At 47.7% G+C, this 21,814-nt stretch overlaps 2 protein-coding genes across 2 annotated transcripts; both read left to right on the forward strand.

The window, feature by feature from the left end:
- Nucleotides 1-63: 63 nt before the first annotated feature.
- Nucleotides 64-5,771, forward strand: zgc:77486 (uncharacterized protein LOC405808 homolog). The gene is made up of 6 exons (XM_067229698.1): nt 64-340; nt 1,777-1,985; nt 2,289-2,397; nt 2,795-2,916; nt 3,254-3,361; nt 4,711-5,771. The coding sequence occupies exons 2-6, from the start codon at nt 1,823-1,825 to the stop codon at nt 4,857-4,859; spliced, it is 651 nt and encodes a 216-aa protein (XP_067085799.1). The 5' UTR covers nt 64-340; nt 1,777-1,822; the 3' UTR covers nt 4,860-5,771.
- Nucleotides 5,772-9,538: 3,767 nt separating this feature from the next.
- Nucleotides 9,539-16,627, forward strand: fam20b (FAM20B glycosaminoglycan xylosylkinase). The gene is made up of 9 exons (XM_067229766.1): nt 9,539-9,676; nt 10,966-11,275; nt 11,762-12,009; nt 12,118-12,204; nt 12,530-12,639; nt 12,950-13,121; nt 13,624-13,815; nt 14,275-14,334; nt 15,234-16,627. Exons 2-9 carry the CDS (start codon nt 11,147-11,149, stop codon nt 15,463-15,465), a joined length of 1,230 nt encoding a protein of 409 aa, XP_067085867.1. The 5' UTR covers nt 9,539-9,676; nt 10,966-11,146; the 3' UTR covers nt 15,466-16,627.
- The last annotated feature ends 5,187 nt before the right edge of the window (nt 16,628-21,814 follow it).

Genomic DNA, 21,814 nt, shown 5'->3' on the forward strand with positions numbered 1-21,814 from the left:
TTGAACATCTACCAATAGTTTCACTATGGGACAGAATATTGTATGAACTGTTTTTATATTGACAGCCGTGTTAGAAAAACCTGGTCCCACTCTTGTGTTTTCAGACTAAAGGGTTTAGGTCACTGTTTTCAGAGCATTGTCTTCGATCTATGAAAGAAAAGAAAGATTCGTGTATTTGAGGGAAAATATGAATTGTTGGTCAGGGTGACGTCATGATCGTTGTTTGAATGTCGGGAGCCAGCGCTGGTGAGGAGGCCGCGCGCAGTAACACACTAATTACACTTGTACATATTTTTTGAAGACCAAGGTCGACGACACCCTTCGACGCTTCGTATTTCAGGTACCGCTATGTTCATGTCAATAATAAAAACGGTCTTGTTAATGTACTTGAATTCGAATCGTCCAGGTGGCCGTTCGGATGCGTTGCTATTAGCTTTTAGCTTAGCTAGCACTACAGCTAGCCTAGCCTAGCTAGCTATCTAACCCAAAGACAAAGTGTGGTGTCAGATGTGGTAGCGACCGCTAGCTGGCTACGTGGTTGTTACGCTAGTTGGCTAGTTAGCTACATCGCTTGCTAAGCTAGTTCAGCGAAAACAAAGTCGTACCGTTATTTCTCCAAAGGTCATTGTTTATTCTTTTGACTATATTATGTTATTAACTATTTTATTGAGTGTTTGCCTGTTGTTGTCTAGCACCTCAAAATTCTGACGTCGCCTGTCTTGTTTGTTTTTTGCAAGCTACAAGTCGGACAAGCCAGCTGAGCTAGCTAGTTATTTGCTTGTATGTGAAGCGAGGACGTATCACAATTTCATTAGACTGCAGACAAACTAGTTAGACTGTTGTCAGTGACCTAACTAGTTGTAAAATATGCTTCTTGTATTTCGTTTGTTTGGTCTGAATCTTCGATTTCAAGCTACTGCAGATATTGTTCTTTGTTTTCAAGTTTGCTTGTCCCGACCAAAACATTTAATGAGGGCGCTGTAATTTATCGCTCGGGTAGATAGCAAGCCAGCAACCCTCACCCTAAAAGAACCATAGAGAAAGCACTGTTTTTCATTGTTTGTCGAAATGGACAAAGTCTATTGTTTGCTTTGACTAGCTAACACTAGCTTGACTAAAGCTAGCTATTTACCCCCGTAGCTATAGCTAATACAATGATTGTTGTGACACAGCGAGTCCACTGCCATGACAATCTGGGAGACGTTTCTCATACATATCCATTGTTGAGTCAAACAAGGGGAGATGGTCTTTATTGTTTGTAATAAAAACCCACTCCATCATCAGATCAGAGTGCTGTCATCATTTATCCGACTGTATGCCTTTTGTAGCTCGGTGTAAGCACTGTAGTCAAGGCTGTCTCATCTTGTTTGTGTCATGGATTCAAGTAATCGCTTTGGTCAGAGAATTGACGCGGTGAGCTTTGATCTCACTGTAGTTGAGTCCTGGTATCAAAGTGATGCAGAAATTCTCGCAATCATCAAATACAGAAACGCACGGAAAACACAAGGATGGCATCAGAACCAGTTTATTTTCTTGCTTTTGTAGACATGTACCACTGCAGTCCTCTCCTGCTCCAATGCCTGTCTCCAAGCTCTTTTAGCCTATTTCTGATGAGGCTAGCTGTATCCCAGATTCCCAAGTAACCAAAAGGGAACCCAGTTTGAACTTAAAGCTAATTGTTGACCATGTTTATTTTTTCCTTGTAACCAAAACGAGCACTTACCTAACTAGTCTTGACTAACTCTTCAACCCCCCCCCCCCCCCCCCCATTTCCAGGACTCTCCTCTCCCACCCCCCCTCACCCCCCCCTCTGTCAGTGAGCATGGCTCAGGAGACCAATCAGACACAGGTTCCAATGCTTTGCACTATGGGATGCGGTTTCTATGGTAACCCCCGCACCAACGGCATGTGCTCAGTCTGCTACAAGGAACACCTGCAGAGACAACAAGGCGGGGGTCGTTCCAGCCCCCCTGGTGGTGAGAAAGGTAGGCTGGTGGGCCGGCCTGGGGTGGGTGGGTGGGGGGGGTTGAGGCTGCTAAAAGGGGCTGGAGAATGTGGTAGCAATTGATGCTCAACCTTGGCATTAAGAAAACAAGAGAGAGCTTTCTCATTGGGTGACAAATGTTGTGCCTGTCACGCTGCTTGTCCAGTCAGAGAATCTGTGTTGTCCTGTCTGTGGTGTTGTTATACCTCAGAAAATGAAGGTTTGGGAAATCATCCACATCAGAGCAGAATCTGCAGCTTCGTGCTCTTTATTAAAGTGTGTGTGTGTGTGTGTGTGTACACAGCTGCCACGTCTCCAGTGGGGTCTCCGGGAGCAACTGGAGTGTCGGTGGAGAGCTCGACGTCAGAGCCCAGCGTGGAGAGTTTCCCACAGCCCGAGGACAGGACACCCAGGTAGGCTGGTAGGCCCTCTGCTGGGTGCACGACACCCAGGTAGGCTGGTAGGCCCTCTGCTGGGTGCACGACACCCAGGTAGGCTGGTAGGCCCTCTGCTGGGTGCAGGACACCCAGGTAGGCTGGTAGGCCCTCTGCTGGGTGCAGGACACCCAGGTAGGCTGGTAGGCCCTCTGCTGGGTGCTGCTGATACGCTGCCAGCTGGAAGTCAGGGCTCTGACAGGAAGCTGTCACTCAGATGTTGTTGTGGTTGTTGTTGTTCATTCTGGTTCCTCCACCTTACAACTCACCACTCATGGACACTTGTGGATAATCACTCTGTGATTGGTTTACTTATTTATTCATGTGTGTGCGTGCATATGTGTGTGTGCATACATGCATGTCTGTGTGTGTTTAGCCCCAGTTCCCCCAGCCCGGTAACCCAACAAATGACAGCGATGAGCATCTCCCAGGACACGGCAGCCACCGATTCAGACCGGGCGGATGAAGATGAGGACGAGGGCTCGTCCAAAAACACAGGTCCGATCCCCAACAACACACACACAGCAGCTCTTGTGTGTATTGTCTGAACACACACACACACACATCAGCTCGTGTGTGTATTGTCTGAACACACACACACACACATCAGCTCGTGTGTGTATTGTCTGAACACACACACACACACACACATCAGCTCGTGTGTGTATTGTCTGAACACACACACACACACACACATCAGCTCGTGTGTGTATTGTCTGAACACACACACACACACAGCAGCTCTTGTGTGTCAGTCCCCAGATATGGACGTGTGTGTGTGTGTGTGTGTGTGTGTGTCTGAGCCGGCCCACTGATGTGTGGTCTCTCCTGGCAGGGCCGGGAGGGGAGGCAGGGCAGGCAGCCTCTGACGGAGACCAGACCCCGGATAAAAACAAGAAGAAGAACCGGTGCTTCACCTGCCGGAAGAAGGTCGGGCTGACCGGTGAGAGGAAAAAGAATCATAGAAATACTGGCGCCGGTCGCTTACTTCCCTTACTTTTGTCATTTCTTTGTTCCATCCTTCCTTCTGTTTTTCCTTTCCTTCCTTTCTGTTTGCCTGCTTCTGTCGTTTTTTGTTTTCCCCCTCCACTTGTTTTTTGTTGTTCCCCCATGACCTGCCTTCCTTTCGCTCCTCCGCATCGATGTTTTGTGCCCAGTCACGTCACATTAGTGACCTCAGTGAGGTCAGGGAGGAAGGAATGACACTATGAGGATCTCAGATTCTTTTTTCCTCTCTGTTTCCTGCTCGCTCTCTCTCTCTCTCTTTTTCTCTCTACTATCCACAGACAGCGTTCAAAGGGTTTACAGGGCATTGAACTAATCTGGGAACTGCTTTTATCTTCTCCAGTGTGAGCTATTAGGTGTTTGAAATGAAGATGCGTGTGTTTACCCCCGAGGCCCCTGCTAACAGGCCACGCTCTTCTCAGATCATACACAGCACTTCAAAAAGACAGAGCCGTTTTCATCACGCTGTCAAGGTCAAGCGTAACGAAATAATGTTGCCTTGGTCTTGGCCCCTCCCCCCCTGTCACCCGACAGGTCCACCTGGCCCCTCCCCCCTGTCACCCCACAGGTCCACCTGGCCCCTCCCCCCCCTGTCGCCCCACAGGTCCACCTGGCCCCTCCCCCCCTGTCACCCCACAGGTCCACCTGGCCCCTCCCCCCCCTGTCACCCCACAGGTCCACCTGGCCCCTCCCCCCCCGTCAGGGGCTTCTCATTACCAAAGGGCTTCTGTTGGAGGACTCGTAACAGAACAGGCTGGTCTGAGTACGGGGGAACATACTGCAGGCTGGTGGGGCATTTCCCGCTCCAGGGCATTTCACAGTGTACTGCTGGATGGCACGCGGATGTTATGTGCTTCTCATCCACAACAGCCTTGGGAAGTCGTCCCCCCCCCCCCCCCTGTGGTACTCATTCTAGGTACAGCCCATCGTGGTCTTAGCGGCAGTTGCTAGCCAACTGACGTCAGAGACCTACAAAGTCATTGTGCTCCAGTTTGAATGGAGCCAAGGGTCACCTACAGTACAGACAGTTATGCCATCAATGAACAGAGATGGTGGATAGAGAGTTCAAATCTTTAATGATACTTTAGTGGTTTGTTTCTATAATGACGGGTACTCATTCAAATTGTTTATGTTGTCATTGTCCAGACAGTCGTTTAACCTAAGGCTTCTGGTACTATGCAGGAAGAACTATGCAGGAAGAACTCACAGTAGATGTCAACCCTCAGGCTCAGCTGCCTTGTGTCCAACATCTCATCTCTTGTCTTGGTATCCCCCCCTCCCCCACAGGCTTTGACTGTCGCTGTGGCAACCTGTTCTGTGCCATCCATCGCTACTCGGATAAACACGACTGTCCCTACGACTACCGGGGCGCAGCCGCCGCCCGCATACGCAAGGAGAACCCCATCGTGGTGGCGGAGAAGATCCAGAAGTTATGAGCAGAGCTGGAGTTGCCGCTGGATTAACGTTCGCCCCTGACATGTGAATCTAGAACAATGGCTGTGTGGATAATAATACCGGAGAGAAAAAATTGCTTTCATTCGTTGATGGTAGTAGAGTGTGGGCTGGGGTGGGGGAGGGTAGGGGAGGGCTACTTGCCCCTCTGTCCTGCAATCCCTCTATCTGCTTCTCCCTCTCTCTCCCAGAGTTACCCTCTGTGTGTGTGTGTGTGTGTGTGTGTGTGTGTGTGAGAATGATGAATGTTTCGATGTGATGGAATCAAGACCGCATTGTAGTAGGAGAGCATGTCTGAAGATCCTGTGTGTGTGTGTGTGTGTGTGTGTGTGTGTGTGTGTGTGTGTGTTTGAATGCTATGTGTGTACTGTGTGTGTGTGCATGTACGTAACTTGAGAGTCAGGGAGAGAGCTGTGGGGGATGGGGTGGGCATTAGTTGACTGTGGGGAGGGAGGACATAACATTTTTACCCCTTTTTATTGTTTTTCAAACTGGGGGAATGCAGCTCGTTTTAGTTCAATCTGATCCCTGCTTGGTAGTTGTTTTGAGCAGGGGTAAGCTGTTGAAGAGCATGGCCACAGGCCGGGCAAGGCTGGGGAGACTCCTGGAGGAGGGTGTATCTGCATCAGCTGGGTCTTCAGACAGCATGGGGGGGAAAAAATCAACTCCCTAACAAACAACAATGTCCCATTCCTGTCAAATTGGCTTTTTTTTTTTTGGTTTTATTCTATTTATCAGGTATATTATTTTTCCCTGTCCTTCCTCTCCCGTTGTGGGCTGACTAAAGTTAACGTCTGTCCAACACGCACCGAGGCTTTGCATTTTCAAGAAATGTTTCTCTTTGATATATTGACTTATCATAATAATGTTGGGTGCATGAACAGTGATGGGGAAGAGAGGGGTGTAGGGGGGCAAAGAAGCAGGGGGGGGGGGGGGGGGGGATCAAGTGAGCCGTGACTTAACTGAGTGATTGAATTCTTCATTTTATTTTTTCTCTTTCTGTTTTAATGAGTGTATGACATCAGAAGATCTATATTAATATATTGTAGTTAGCTTGAATTGTGTGATTGCATTCTATTTATTTTTTTATTATCATTTGGTTGGTTCGTATACTGGAGGATTGGAGGCATGTGTGAGCGAATCGGAACGATTTGTACCTACCTTAACCTTTCAATAATCTCCATCTGATTATGTAACCGTTAGAAATAAGAAAAACATGAAAACCCTTGTTCTGACGTGACAAAGTAGAGTCCGGTTAATAGGTACCCTTTAAAACCGTGCAGAAAATGTCATGGGTTATTTTTGGAAAGCACAACCGCATAAATACGCCCCATTGCAGAGCACAAAACGGCATAAATATACAGCAACCTGCTCAGATTTGTTAAGTGTTCAGAGGTATTTTCTAGTTTCGGTTCGGCAGGCTTGCTAAGGAGGCTTCACCTTCAACCAACCAACCAACCAATCCCCGGCCCTTAAACCCTGTCTAACCCAATGTGGCAGCCAATCCCTGGCCCTTAAACCCTCCCGGGCAGCCCACATTGGCTTAGACAGGGGGAAACCATATGGGTGGATATTCTAACCAGCCAATCAGAGGTCAGGCTGGAGCATGGTGCTAACAGCTGTCTGCTCCTCTCCCATCCCTGGGTCAGTATGCTATGTGCAGTCCTTTCAGATACTTCTACCTTAAGAGTCAAGCGAGTTAGGGTGTGCATGTTTTGGTGTAAAAAATCACATTGGTTTCCTTGCTGCCAGACAAAATTGATCATGCACACAGAAGTAATTGACGTTACATGACTACACAGGCCGTTCGTGCAGTATCAGGGTTGATTGGATAGCGGGCCTGGTTGATGCTGGCCCTGCCTGAACAGAACCCAGTGTGGTGCCCCCTTGGCGTATGCCATATTCCGTTCCCATGGAGACTGTAGCTCCATGTTCTCGAGCACCAGCAGACCTCAACTCAATGCTGAGCGACATCTGAGCCGGTTTATCTTCCTCCACTCTCAGCTCAAGTCAATAATAATCTTGTCGCGATACACTTCAGACCTAGAGCGACAGTCGCTGTGTGTGTTGTGCTTAACCCTCGTGCTGCCTTCGGGTCACATGACCCAATGGTTCATAACGAACCACCGTTGTGTTTACCCAATTTTACCCAATACAAAAACAAATAAAAATAATTTTCTTTTAACCATTCCAATGTGGGGGGTCTGAGGCAGCCCGACAGTTAAAAGAAAATGCTTCACTTTGTTTTTGTATGAGGTAAATTTGTCGCAATACGACGGTGGGTCACAATGACTGATGGGTCAGAATGACCCGAAGATAACACAAGGGTTAAACTGTCCAAACCAGTTCCTGGGGTGCACTTGCATGCGTGCGGGGTCATTAATATGAAAGTGAATCTCTATTTTTTATAATCGACTCGCACGCCTTTGCGAGCAAAACATGGGGACAAGCAGCTTAGGGCTCAGCGCATGCATGCTTGACCCCTAAGCTGCCTAAGGGGCCAGGTTAACAGGACTCTACTGTATATTTACATGTAAATACCATAAAGTTCCAACTCATATAGTATAACCTAAAGTAGATTGCCAGGTGATATGTGGTTTGGGGAGGGAGGGGAGGAAGGTCATACTATTTACATTTAGTCGACGCTCTTATCCAGAGCGACTTACAGTAAGTACAGGGACATTCCCCCGAGGCATGTAGGGTGAAGTGCCTTGCCCAAGGACACAACGTCAGTTGGCATGACCGGGAATCGAACTGGCAACCTTCGGATTACTAGCCCGATTCCCTCACCGCTCAGCCACCTGACTCCCCCTACTATAATATGTGTGTACAGAACAAGAACACTGCATAGGTAGAATTACCTTTTTTTGTTTGTTGGGAAAGTTAGGTTCTTGTGTGTTGGGCATGTAGAGGGTGAGGGGGCTATGTCAAAAGCCCTGTTTACTAGTGGACCTTCCACATCGTCTTGGAAGTTGTTTTTCATTTCCTTTTCATGGCTCAGTGACTTGGTGTTTCCGGAGACATTATTGCTGTTGTGGTCGCCCGGTTGAGTCATACGTCCCCTTGCACCTTTCGGGGGTTAGGGCGAAGATCATGGCACGAAATAGTAACAAACAAAAAAACGCCATAGGCTTCCCTTCATAATCAGCTTGAATTTGAATCGGCTGGTAGGCTCTTCTATGAGCCCTCTCTCCCTGCCTCCCTCCTCCTGTCTATAAGCAGTGACTGATACTGTGGCTCCAGGAATGTCTTAGTGGTGGGCAGGACTTAAGCAGCTCACAGTCCTGCCACGCTCGCTGGAGACCCAGGAAGCCTGCTCTCCAGGTGGCCTCGGCCCTGACCCGGGTCTCGCGGCATCCTCCAGAAGAACCAGTACTGATGTCAGTTCGACTGGCCCCGACCGGCACACAGTCGCCCCTCAGAGCAGAATCTTCATCCTCTCACACTGGAGGCCCTGCGCCCTGGAGAGAAGCTACGCTGCTCGTGTCGGGACGCCCACTTAGATGATTTATGCTCATCCCCTCCCCCATTCTCTGAGGCTGATTGGTTGGTCGCGCTCCCTTATTCGACGTGTAAGTTTCCTGGTTTTCACACAGGTTCGTCTTGATCCGAGTGAGGTTAAGCCACTAAGCGTTGCGTCTTTCACTTTGGATGATTGCCTTCATATTTAAACCAGCAGAGTTCAGCTGTCACGTTATGACCAGATGAGACTGTTGTTTTCCATTGACTGCTCAGTCCACCCCAGCATTAAAACGCTGAGCGGTCCGAATGTAAGTGCCAGGGTTCATAGTGGGATGTTTATCAAAGTATTTATAGCCCTGGATTTAACCACAGTGAGCTTCCTTTGATTGGCGACAGAACCGACCACTGAAAGTCATGGGCTCTGAGATGTGTCGAGTTATGGATGTTCATTTGAGGATTCTGGGGGGGAAGTGAGTCAACTAGCATAATAGTCAGCATTCTTCAAATGTGTCGAACTGGTCATAGCATATTTGATACCTGTGCTGTATGGCACAACACAATTGTAATCAAGGTTTTTAACATTCACCAATCACAAAGCATGTTAGTTGGTCATTTTGAAGTTGAATATTATGTTAGATAAGTGAGTAAATCTGGTTGATGCAACAGAACTGAGTAACAATGAAAGAGACTGAAATTATTTTGTATTCTCTTTTTCCCTCTTTCTAGTGTATTAAGCAACGATGTCAAGGCGTACAAATGAAAGCTAGAATGTTACTTACAAGTACACTGCCCATGCAAAAACAAAGGCAGTCAAGTCCCATGGCAATCCAGTCCCTAGAAATACCACCAGATATCTTTTTTTTATTTTTTTTATTTAGGATTGTATGATGTGTAAGAGTAAGTATAAAACAATAAAATCACAAAGTTTATTTTAAATTTACACTGTCGTTTGTATTTATTTGCGCTGATCATAACTTATAAATGTAATGGACATTTGTCGTTAATTTGAAAATAATTCAAATAGTTTGACATTTGAGGAATTTAGTTTATTCCAAATCTGTCAAGCGCAGAGCATCACGGAGTAAAAAAAAAAATATTCTGATATTTAAATATTTGATTTACGGAAGTTCAAGTTGTGAGGTAAATCAACATCTGTACGTCCACAACGTCAACACACTGAGGAACTGTACGTCGCCGTACTGGGCATTGGAGGGATGGATTCACTGGGGGAACACTATTGACAGCCTACTAAAGCATACGTTAGCTAACTTAATTTTCTCAAGATAACCTACACCACAGGGTCTTCTTGGTCGTCGTGTGAGCCCCTGCAAGCAAATAGGTAATTATATATTTTTTAAAAGGTAACGTAATATTACTACTTAGCCAGCTCAATCTTTCAGACATTTTAGCCTACATACGCTGGTTAGGTTATATGCATTGTGTTAGCACGGCTAGCTAGCGTAGCGATCGTTAGCTTGTCAGATATCTGTGAATGTAGCTTGCTACTTTCCTTCCTAGCTAGCTTATTAAGCCAAGATAAATTTAGCTACTGGCTTGCGAGCTACTAAACTAGCTAGCCTTGCGCTTGAATGATGATGGTTGTCGATCATGGTTATCTGTCGTGGGTTGCACGACAAGCTAGAGCTGACGAGAAAAGCTAGCTGCAGTTAAAACAGAAAGGTGCTCAGTGTGTGTTTTTGACAAATATCACATAACGCTAGTAATTCTGCAGGCCTTTGCTGCAGGTAGCTAGACATCTTCCTGTGTAAAAGCAACTTGATACTTCAGCTTTTTACGTGTGTTACTTGAGGGGGACATTTGTTGACGCCAATGAAAGACTGATTGTATTGTACGCAGCTTGCTTGCGTGGCGAACCACTGGATTGACCGGTATTGCAACCGAGTAAGTACAGGTAGTCTATTCTGCTTGCTAGGTACATTTGAATATTCATATAATAACAAGAAAAGGGAAAGTTTTATTGTTAACACGTTTAGGTAGCATACATTATATTTATTTAGATACATGATCTGAAAGCAAAAGGTGAGTCTGATGTTATTACGGTTTTGAACGTTAGTATAAAAACAAGATTTTGTTGGCATTCATCGAACGTGTAGCCTGAAAAATCACACCCCGTGAATACAATTTGGGTCAAAGCCTATGCATAGCCATAGCAACAACACATCAATTTTTATAACTATTGACATATTTTTTTGACATCTCTGCTGTCATCCTTCATTCACTTCTACCTCACGCACTGCACTTTACATAACCATTACACCTTTCTGTTTGTATACCCTTCTCTCGCTCTCCTCCACCCCTCTCTCTCCCTCACCCTTCTCTCGCTCTCCTCCACCCCTCTCTCTCCCTCACCCTTCTCTCGCTCTCCTCCACCCCTCTCTCCCTCACCCTTCTCTCGCTCTCCTCCACCCCTCTCTCTCCCCTCACCCTTCTCTCGCTCTCCTCCACCCCTCTCTCTCCCCTCACCCTTCTCTCCCTCTCCTCCACCCCTCTCTCTCACTCACCCTTCTCTCGCTCTCCTCCACCCCTCTCTCTCCCCTCACCCTTCTCTCGCTCTCCTCCACCCCTCTCTCTCACTCACCCTTCTCTCTCTCCCCTGTCTCTCTCCAGGTGGTGTACTAGAGCCCATACCACCAGCCCCCATACCTGCGTCGGCAGGACTTTCCCCTGAAGTGTGTCGGCCGGGGTGAAGGCGGGGGGGGGGAGGCAGGGCCATGCTCCAAGACTGAGGAGGGTCCTCAGAGGCACACGCACAGGGTCGGCGTCGGGTCCGGGAGCGGTTTCCGCGGCGATGAAGCTAAAACAGCGCGTGGTGGTTTTGTGTGCCATCGTTCTCCTGCTGGGCTTGGTCAAGATATTTCTGCTGGATGGAGGGGAGGGCTCCGTGGCAAGCCGGAGGGATCTCCGAGCCTTCCGCAAGGTGGGTGGGTGTCTGGGTCGTGGGCAAGCGTAGGCTATGCTAGCTCCCGACACAGAGGCGTTTTAAGTTTTAAAACATGTTTTTATTCTATGGCGTTCGAGTCAGTTCAGGGTCCCTCGTGCTCAACTGTGTTGTTTGTGTCGTGTCTTTATGTTTTAACTGTTGTTGCGTGTCTTATTTGATTGGTGCACAACTTTGTACAGCACTTTGTTCATCATTAGTTGTTTTCAAATGTGCTTCACAAATAAATTGACTTGATTTGCCTACGGGGGTATTCCAGAAACCCCGAGTATGTCGCATAACCTGTTAAGTTAACTCCCCAGCGGACACCCAGCGTTGTAGCAACATTGCCAGTAAGTTGCTGCAACATTGTGTGTCAGCTGGAGAGCTAACTCACCCGGTAATGTCGCATAACCTGCTTTCCCTTCACGTCCCCTATGTGAGCGCCCCCGTGTGGAGCATGAAAGCGTGTGCATGTGTCCCCAGATGGAGGCAGGCCTCTCCCTGTCCAGGGGCGCTCGGCTCACAAACACCCTGCAGTCTCCGTGGGAGGTGGCGGGCCAGTGGGTGGGGCCCAGGGAGGTGTACCCGGAGGAGACCCCCGAGCTGGCGGCCGTCCTGACCGCCCTCAGCACCGCCCGGGTGGAGCGCGCCGACGTGGGGTACAAGGGCACCCAGCTCAAAGCCCTGCTCGTGCTGGACGGGGGCCAGAAGGTGGTCTTCAAGCCCAAGAGGTGGGCTGGAGGAGGAGGAGGAGCGGGATGTAACCGGGCACTTTGTCCCTTTTCCCACACTTGGACACACACAGACTTGATTAGTAAGAGTGTGTTGTCTTTCCTCAGGTACAACAGAGACCATGTGGTGGAGGGGGAGCCGTATGCCGGCTACGACAGACACAATGCTGAGGTGGCTGCCTTTCATCTGGACAGGTAGGACTGGACCACTCTCTCCTCCTGCCTCTCCTCCTGCCTCTCTTCCTGCCTCTCGTCCTGCCTCTCGTCCTGCCTATCCTCCTGTGCCTCTCCCTCTGACCCCCCTGCCTCTCCTCCTCCCCCTCTCCTCCTGTGCCTCTCCCTCTGACCCCCCTGCCTCTCCTCCTCCCCCTCTCCTCCTGTGCCTCTCCCTCTGACCCCCCTGCCTCTCCTCCTCCCCCTCTCCTCCTGTGCCTCTCCCTCTCACCCCCCTGCCTCTCCTCCTCCCCCTCTCCTCCTGTGCCTCTCCCTCTGACCCCCCTGCCTCTCCTCCCTCCCGCAGGATCCTAGGGTTCAGGAGGGCGCCCCTGGTGGTGGGGAGATACGTCAACCTCCGCTCTGAGTTCAAGCCTGTAGCTACAGACCAGCTGTTGAGCACCTTCCTAATGCAGGGTGAGTCTCTCTCTAAATACATCTCTCTCTCTCCCTCTCTATCTATGTCTCTCTCTCCCTCCCTCTCTCTCTCCCTATTTACCTCTCTCTCTCATGCACACACCCCTTATGAACACGAAGAAACCATGCCCTTCTCTGTTTGCCGTGGGTGGAAGACTCCTTTGCAGTGTACACACAAAGGTTGTGTATTTAGTATTTAGCCGTAAAAGCCCAGAAGAAACACTGGTACAATGTGGGGCTGGTGGGGGAGGTCCAAAGACTCCTGGGTGTGTCTAATATCCTCCTCCCCCCCCCCCCCCCCCCCCACCAGGTAATAACACCTGCTTCTATGGAAAGTGTTACTACTGCAGAGAGAGCGAGCCGGCCTGTGCGGAGGGGGAGATGATGGAGGGCTCGTTGACGCTATGGCTCCCGGATGTTTGGCCTCTGCAGAAACACAGGCACCCCTGGGGACGAACCTACAGAGAGGGCAAACTGGCCAGGTGGGTGTTTCTGATGAGGGTGTTTTTAAACTCTCATTCAGTGTTTTGGCCAAGTGGGTGTTTCTGATCATGGTGTTTTTAAACTCTCATTCAGTGTTTTGGCCAGGTGGGTGTTTCTGATCATGGTGTTTTTAAACTCTCATTCAGTGTTTTGGCCAGGTGGGTGTTTCTGATGAGGGTGTTTTTAAACTCTCATTCAGTGTTTTGGCCAAGTGGGTGTTTCTGATCATGGTGTTTTTAAACTCTCATTCAGTGTTTTGGCCAGGTGGGTGTTTCTGATGAGGGTGTTTTTAAACTCTCATTCAGTGTTTTGGCCAAGTGGGTGTTTCTGATCATGGTGTTTTTAAACTCTCATTCAGTGTTTTGGCCAGGTGGGTGTTTCTGATGAGGGTGTTTTTAAACTCTCATTCAGTGTTTTGTTGTGAATGCCCATACGGTGTGTGTAGAAGTGATTAAGTCCGGTGTGTGTGCTTGCGTGTGTGTGTGTGTGTGTGTACTGTAGGTGGGAGTACGACGAGAGTTACTGTGAGGCCGTAAAGAAGATGCCCCCTTACGACGCCGGACCCAGGCTGCTGGACGTCATCGACACGGCCATCTTTGATTACCTCATCGGTAACGCAGACCGCCATCACTACGAGAGTTTCCAGGACGACGGGGGAGCCAGCATGCTCATCCTCCTTGACAACGCTAAAAGGTACAAATTCCACGCACAAAAACACTCATTTTAAGTGCAAACTCCTTGTTTTTGAAGCATCTAACCTCATTTCCCCGTCCCGGAACATCTCCCCTCCTCCCTGTCCCCCTGTCCTCCCTGCGTGTCCTAGAACTGGAGTGCCGTCCCAGAAAGTGTGTTCAGTAGTCTGCAGGGTCACGTACCAGCCAAGTGTGGCTAATATTTTCTGACAGCCTCTGTGACAGTAGCAAGCCTTAACTCCAGTCTCTGGGAACAGTAGCAAGCCTTAACTCCAGTCTCTGAACAGTAGCAAGCCTTAACTCCAGTCTCTGAACAGTAGCAGGCCTTAACTCCAGTCTCTGAGAATAGTAGCAAGCCTTAACTCCAGTCTCTGAGAACAGTAGCAGGCCTTAACTCCAGTCTCTGGGAACAGTAGCAGGCCTTAACTCCAGTCTCTGTGATGTGTTTCTTTTTTGGAAGTTTTGGCAACGCAGCCCTGGATGAACGGAGCATCATCGCCCCACTTTACCAGTGCTGCATGTGAGTACAGAGATTCACACGCCCCACACACACACACCCCACACACACACACACCCCACACACACACACACGCCCCACACACACACGCCCCACACACACACGCCCCACACACACACCCCACACACACACACCCCACACACACACACCCCACACACACACACCCCACACACACACACCCGCACAAAATCTTAACTGAAATTGTTGTTCAAGTGTTTGAGACAAAGAGAGAATACTGTGATGGTGATACGGTGAACTTAAACAATGAAACACGATCTATGTAAAACTGTCACCAGAATCCTCTCTTTTCTACAGTCATGGGATCCAACGAGATGCTGTTTTCTCTGCTGTTCTGTTCTTGTCCTGTAGAGGGAGACAAAAGTCAATACATTTCTCAACTGAGCGTGTGGGATAAATATTAGTGATTTTAAATGGGCGCATATGATGTGCTTGTGTGCTCTTATATTCTGATCCTGGGCTTCACACTTCTGTTAAAACATCACTATCCTGTAACCCAAGTGATCTCTCTTGTTGTCTCTCTCTTCCTCCCTCACCAACTCCCCCTGTCTCACCCTCTCCTCTCACCCACTCTCCCTCTCTCACCCTTTCTCTCTCACACTCAAAACCTCCCCCCCACACTCTCTCAAACCCTCTCTCTTTTCTCTCTCACCCTCTCCCTCTCTCACACTCTTTCTCTCACACACACTCGCTCCCTCTCTCACACTCACAACCTCCACCCGCCCACACTCTCTCAAACCCTCTCTCCCTTTTCTCTCTCTCGCTCTGTCCCCCTCTCTCTCACACTCACAACCTCCACCCGCCCACACTCTCAAACCCTCTCTCCCTTTTCTCTCTCTCGCTCTGTCCCCCTCTCTCTCTCACAACCCCCCCCCTCCCTTCAGGGTGCGCGTGTCAACGTGGAACAGGCTGAACCTGTTGAGGGGCGGGGCCCTGAGCGCAGCCATGCGCCTGGCCCTCAGCTTCGACCCCATCAACCCCGTCCTGGCCGAGCTGCACCTCGCCGCGCTGGACCGGCGCCTGGCGGGCATCGTAGCAACCGTCAAGCAGTGCATGGAGACGCAGGGTCAAGACAACACCCTCATAGAGGACCGCATGAACCTGCCCCACCCCTAGGCCCACCCGCCTCTCCCTAGAGACCCCCACGGCCCCCCAGGGAAAGAGGGATGATGAGAAGCAGGAGAGGTTCCAGTGGACCATAAACGCCTCATTTACTGGAGGCAGGGAGGGTATTGGGGGAAGCAGAGGATGTCACAACATTCTGTAAGCTTAGTCAGACACCGGTGTGGTTGGACATGAGTTGGATGCATTGTTTTACTGTAGCTTCTTACAGTATTTTCCCAGATGCCTAACCCCAGACTCGTGGAGGTGACCTTTCCTTTACCTGGTCCTCCTCCTCTGTCACATCCTGTTTCAGGAAGTGAGAAGACAGGTGACCTTCTGAAGACAGGTGACCTTCTGAAGACAGGTGACATTCTGACAGAATCTCTGACAAAACCGTTCCACTTCCCCCGCGAGGAGGAAATACAAAAATACAACAATTTAGGACTGGATGTGGGAACACTCAGGACAGTAGGGGTGAGAATATGACCACTACCCCCCCCCCCCCCACCACCACCACCACCACCACCACCTCTGCCTCCCCACTGACTGGACATAGTGTGAGAGATTGAGGACTACTGTGTCTGTCTGTGTGTGTGGGGGTGGGGGGGGGGTAATGATGTACACGCAAGACTGGCAAGATTTTTCCAGGGGGAGCTGCAGATGGACGTTAAAGGATCTGGAGCGATTTCTCGCTACCACGGTGGACTTGAGTTCGATCACTTGACGTTGCTGCTTAGTCGATGCAGATCCTGAATGCAGATTTTCATTTCAGTGCCCTTGTGAGTTAAGATGTTTGGATTGTAACGGTCCACTGTCATGGAGAGAAACCTGTGGGCCGGTGTGTACATACAGAACTAACTTAAATAGCATTACTGATAAATATGAGAATTATAATATTAAGGAACCCTAATTTAGTGTTGTACGTGTGTGTGTGTGTACGCTTGCTTGCGTGTGTGTGTGTGAAGGAATGAGTGTGTGTGTGTGTGTGAGGGGTACCAAACAATAAGTAAGTATGCTACTGATGGTGCAGGACTGGGGAAACAGTTGCAGGTGCACTGGTATTGGTAACTTTAACAATAAAACATGGCCTGTTTAAAAGCGCCACAAAACTGGCCTCTGTGTATTATATCAGCCCATTAACCCTTTCGACAAGCAACATGTAAAGCAGGTGCCATAAAGATCCTCATTGTTAAACCAGTGGGCTGTGTCTTGACTTTCCACATAGGGTACTGATAAAGAAAGTGTTTTGTCCGTCCTCATAAACGGAGTGACTAAGTTCAGTTGAGTTCTGGATTTTAATAAGTATTATCAATATGCAGATTGGGAGAGAAAACCAGACCTCTGACAATAAACACAACACCAGGCTTACGTCTCTCTCAGCGCTGAAGGTGGAGGACCATCTTCAGAATCAGAATGGGGTTTTTATTTGCCGTGAAAAAGAAAAGGTCAACCCCTAGACTGCTCCTACAGGAGTACAGTGTGGGAACAGGAAACATGGATGAGTATCATTAATCATTAATAGTAATATATAACTTAAGGTAAACTGAGCAAATTGGTTATTTCAGAAGATTGTATCAAACTGGTAGCCCTTCGTATGACTCAGTACCCCATGAAGTAGCTCTCAGTTTCAAAAAGGTTCGTGATCCCTGGTCTATAGGCTAAACTGTCGAGTTTCCGTTGTTCCCGTCTCTGCTAAAGGGAGACTAAGGGTATTCGAATGGAATCTCAACTGAAATTGTGGGATACATTTATTGATGTGGTTGCATATCACTCTGCTCTCATGTCCCGAAGTTGGACTTTCCTCTCACATCACTGGCCCAATGACCTATCTAAGATAGCCTATCTTGTCTCCCCGTCGGTGTCTCTCTCCATTTAGGCTACCTAAAGGGCACGCAATGGAATTCACCTTGGATGATGAAAGGTGGTTTCAATAATAGTTCAACTTTTTCAGTACACAAGTTGATCTATCTCTCACTCTCATCTCTCAATCCTTTGTCATTTAGAAGACAAAACAAAGGAAAATTGTTTCATATTTAAAATGACACATCGTCGAATGTACGCACAAACAAACTTGTTCAAGTTAGTTTATTCAGTTGATGATACATATTTCATTTTTTGTGTATAATCATAACGAGTGTGTGTGCTGCGGCCGAAACTTGTGGCTTCTATATCTGCGGTTAAAGAGAAAGAGAAAAGGTGGGAAAAAAGCCTAAAACAGAAATTGTCCAGGCATGTTGACTAGTCAATGTTGAGCGCTATTATTTTTATAATTATTATAATATTATTATTATTATTATCACAAAATGGAATGCAGGATAAATTAAATTACAAACCGTCGAATGTACGCACAAACAAACTTGTTCAAGTTAGTTTATTCAGTTGATGATACATATTTCATTTTTTGTGTATAATCATAACGAGTGTGTGTGCTGCGGCCGAAACTTGTGGCTTCTATATCTGCGGTTAAAGAGAAAGAGAAAAGGTGTGAAAAAAGCCTAAAACAGAACTTGTCAATGTTGAGCGCTATTATTTTTATAATTATTATAATATAATTATTATTATTATTATTATCACAAAATGGAATGCAGGATAAATTAAATTACAAACGTGCCTGAAAGAGATGTAACTTCGCCGGACAGTTGGACAACTCAACTCGTCTGAGTCAATTGAGGTCCATTATTTACTCATTGCGCGCATAATACACACTCTCACACACACACATTCTCTTTCTCTCGCTCGCTCGCGCAGTAAGTAAGTTTGTATATCATGGGGGAGTTTTTTCCAGTCACTCCAGTCCCTCCGTGCCCACTCGCCTTTAAAAGCATCCGAGGCTTGCACTAAAAAACACATTCTGTTGAGCGCAATGGATGGAGAGGCTGATTTGGAGGCCAGGACGCGTCGATGCGGCTGGAGAATTGCCTTGGCTATTACTGCTCAGAGCGCAGTTGTGGCTGTGTGTTTTGCTGCAGTTTTCTACGTATATTACCTAGTTCAGCAACGGGTAAGTCTAACTTTACTTTTTATTTACAAAAAAAATTTGCATCCTGCAGTATATTGACAGCGACAAGGTTTGTCTGTTAGGTGAGGCTTTCAAGGTCTTTTATAGGGTTTTATGGTTTTATATGACATTTACATTTAGTCATTTAGCAGCGACTTACAGTAAGTACAGGGACATGCCTTGCCCAAGGACACAACGTCATTTGGCACGGCCGGGAATCGAACTGGCAACCTTCTGATTACTAGCCCGCTTCCCTAACCGCTCAGCCTCCTGACTCCCTCCATGACCACAGTTTTATAACCACACTTGGATTTTGCTCACAAGGTCACAAACCACCAACCTTCAACTCCAACCAATATCCACGTTAGGTTTAAGATGCAAGCTGTGTGGTTGGTGGCTATTCATAAACAAAACTATTATTTTCTCAACCGATAAAATATATTTAAAGACAGATAGTCTGGTCGGCTTACCATTGAGTTGAATGGGATATATCAAGTCTTAGAATATTTTATCAAATTATAAACTTTTACAAAGTGGCGAATGACAAAGCCGTATGTGTTTATCGTCATTCCGTGGGCGTCTGTGGTTTTGTGTTCCTGATACAACACCTCATCAGAGACTTTCCCTGCTCTACGTTGTCCATCAACAATCAGTTAGCCCGAACTCAAGGCATGGTCTTTATGAAGAGAGGGGACGTATTTGTAATGGTGAGACTATTCACACCATTTATTCTAGAGCGTAGGAGTCATGAACCTGCCGAGGCTGGCCCACCCGCATGTTTAAACTTTCGAGGCTCTCGCTCAATTACACATTCTATCAGTGCAAAGCACAGTGACTTGTAGACACCACGTGCGGGTCGAGAATCGCAGGTCATTACACTTGTGTGTCTGCAGTAGACTACGTCTGACCTCTAATGTGGGCGTTGTTGTGGTTGTCCTGTTCCTGCTAGCTGCGGTATTATGAGTCCCCTCCATCACATAGACTTTCCCTTCGCGGCTCTTTCCACCAATAATATGGTCGGTCGACATGGGAAATACGCTCAAAGGTCAATTAATGAGCAACCTTAAACCACTGTATGCTTTCCCCCGCTGTCCTTGAAACATTCTGTAGATAAATAGTCTGCTGAGTCATGACAATCATTAAAGCAGAACTGGATTGAACCTAGGTTGATCACAGTTACACATATGAAAACAAAATGACATTTTATTATATTTATTTTTATAATTCTTCCAGGAGCCAGAAGGTTCTGACAGCAAGGACATCTACATACAGTTCCATCCGATCTCAGGTGAGTGGTTGTGTGTGTGAGTGATACAGCACCCTGCACCGAACCAAACAGCAACGCTCAGTAAGAGAAGGCTGTCGTTCTCAAGCACGTTTTCGCCCCTCTCTCTCCCCCTCTCTCTCTCCCTCTCTCTCTCCCCCCCTCTCTCCCCCTCTCTTTCCCCCTCTCTCTCTCCCTCTCTCTCCCCCTCTCTCCCCCTCTCTTTCCCCCTCTCTCTCTCCCCCTCTCTCTCTCCCTCTCTCTCCCTCTCTCTCCCCCTCTCTCCCTCTCTCTCTCTCCCCTCTCTTTCCCCCTCTCTCCTCCGCCTTTCCTCCAGTAGTGGACAACGACGAGAAGGTGGAATTCCAGACCTACACGGGCAACCTGATTACCTTGAGCGAGGACAAGACACAGATTTTGGTGGGCTGTAACGGGCCCCACATCCTCCACGTGGAGGTGTGTGTGAGTCTTCTGGACCAGTGGAACAGCCAGTTAGACACCCGGGTGGACGGGACACTGACACTCCGTGTGAACAACCAGCCCAAGATCTCCTTCCCCCTGATCCTCACCAGGGATGCCTGTGTCAGGCAGCAACAGATCATCTATCTCCACAAGCGAGAGGTCGCCACTGTGTATTTAAATTTGACCAACCTCCAGGTGAAGCTGACTTTGGGGCTTCAATACCTGCTGGGTCAGTGTATGTTCTGAGGGCCCAGGGTATGGGGGCCCTAGAGGGACACTCTGAGCCCAGGCTCTCTTCAACATACTGTACATAGTAGGCCAGGAAGTGACTTAGATCAGCACTAGAGGTCTAGTATGGTGTCTAGTATTATAAGTAGTATAAGGTCTAGTATATTGTATTGTATATTGCATACTATTTTGTATATTTAGGAGGTTTATTATTATTTTATTTCTATTCTATTTTAGCTTATCATAGATGTAATCTATGTTCTTAGTACTTATATGTTATGTTATGCTAGGTTGCTTGCGTTGTCTTGTCCCAAGAGTTTCAGGCGTCCAGTCTGACCTTGTGTTGTTTTGTGCACCTGACGATAAAAACTTGAAACACTGAAAGACCAGCACTGAAAGAAAGACACACCCACACACACATGTTCCAGTCTGCCAGTGAAGTGACACCATTAACGTCCTGGTTCACCTATGAATGTTTTCCGGCCACAGGATCCTTCACCACCACCAGGCCTCAGTCAGAAAGAGAAAGGGGAATCCTCTGCTCTCTGTGGGCTGGAAGCTGATGGCAGGCCTCTTAATGCTGTCTTCAGCTGATCAGTCTCTTGTGCTGACTAATCAGGAAAACCCCAGTACCCCCCCCCCCCCCCCCCCACTCCCACCACAAACAAAAACATTCTGTGGCCTATTTGATAGGTACTGTAAGTTTTTGCAAATTGTGTGTACATGTGTGTGCGCACGTGCCAAAGTACGTGCAACTGACTTACTTGAAGCCATTGATTGTACTGCACAAATTTCACAGCTGTGTCGGTGACAGCGTTACATTTCTTACGATGTTAAGACACAGTTTACCCAGAGTCCACTGGTCAAAAAGGAATGTAGTTCTAGAATGAAGAAAACCTTTATGAATCAATGAATGTATGAAGAATGCAAACTCTTTATGATTTTGTTCGGGTCATATTGAAGTGTTGGATTGTAGGATTGTTTGTGCAAGTGTCTGTAAGATTTGATCGAATGCCTCTTTGCGCTGATTTCTTTGTTATTTTATCTTGTTTACGAAGTGTTGATTGAGGACTGAAATAGAGTATATAAAATATACATATTTGTTTCCCTCTCTCTCTCCAACCCTTCTGAATGGAGACATTCCACACCCACAATATCCAACATGCACCCTGGATAGTAGTGTGTGGTGTGGAACTGGCAGCAGAAAGTGTCTTAGGTCTGTTATTTAACAAACATGTTTATTTTTGTATTTGTATATCCGATTTTTACTATTAAACTATGGTAGTGTGAAAACAGAGCAGTCTGAGTCCCTCTTTACGCCTATCTCTCTCTCTCTCTCTCTCTCTCTCTCTGTTTTTCTCTCTGTCTCTCTCTCTCTCTGTCTCTGTCTCTCCTATCTCTCCCCTGAC

The sequence above is a fragment of the Osmerus mordax genome, chromosome 26, assembly GCF_038355195.1.
Source record: "Osmerus mordax isolate fOsmMor3 chromosome 26, fOsmMor3.pri, whole genome shotgun sequence".
Classification (NCBI taxonomy): Eukaryota; Metazoa; Chordata; class Actinopteri; order Osmeriformes; family Osmeridae; genus Osmerus; species Osmerus mordax.

What these genes read in the sequence shown, in the direction of transcription:
- zgc:77486 (XM_067229698.1), top strand. Translation starts at nt 1,823, where the DNA reads ATGGCTCAGGAGACCAATCAGACACAGGTTCCAATGCTTTGCACTATG. An exon ending in CCCGAGGACAGGACACCCAG is followed by an intron (nt 2,398 to 2,794) that starts GTAGGCTGGTAG and finishes GTGTGTGTTTAG; the next exon opens with CCCCAGTTCCCCCAGCCCGG. An exon ending in GAAGAAGGTCGGGCTGACCG is followed by an intron (nt 3,362 to 4,710) that starts GTGAGAGGAAAA and finishes CCTCCCCCACAG; the next exon opens with GCTTTGACTGTCGCTGTGGC.
- fam20b (XM_067229766.1), top strand. Translation starts at nt 11,147, where the DNA reads ATGAAGCTAAAACAGCGCGTGGTGGTTTTGTGTGCCATCGTTCTCCTG. An exon ending in AGAGAGGGCAAACTGGCCAG is followed by an intron (nt 13,122 to 13,623) that starts GTGGGTGTTTCT and finishes TGTGTACTGTAG; the next exon opens with GTGGGAGTACGACGAGAGTT. An exon ending in CCACTTTACCAGTGCTGCAT is followed by an intron (nt 14,335 to 15,233) that starts GTGAGTACAGAG and finishes CCCTCCCTTCAG; the next exon opens with GGTGCGCGTGTCAACGTGGA.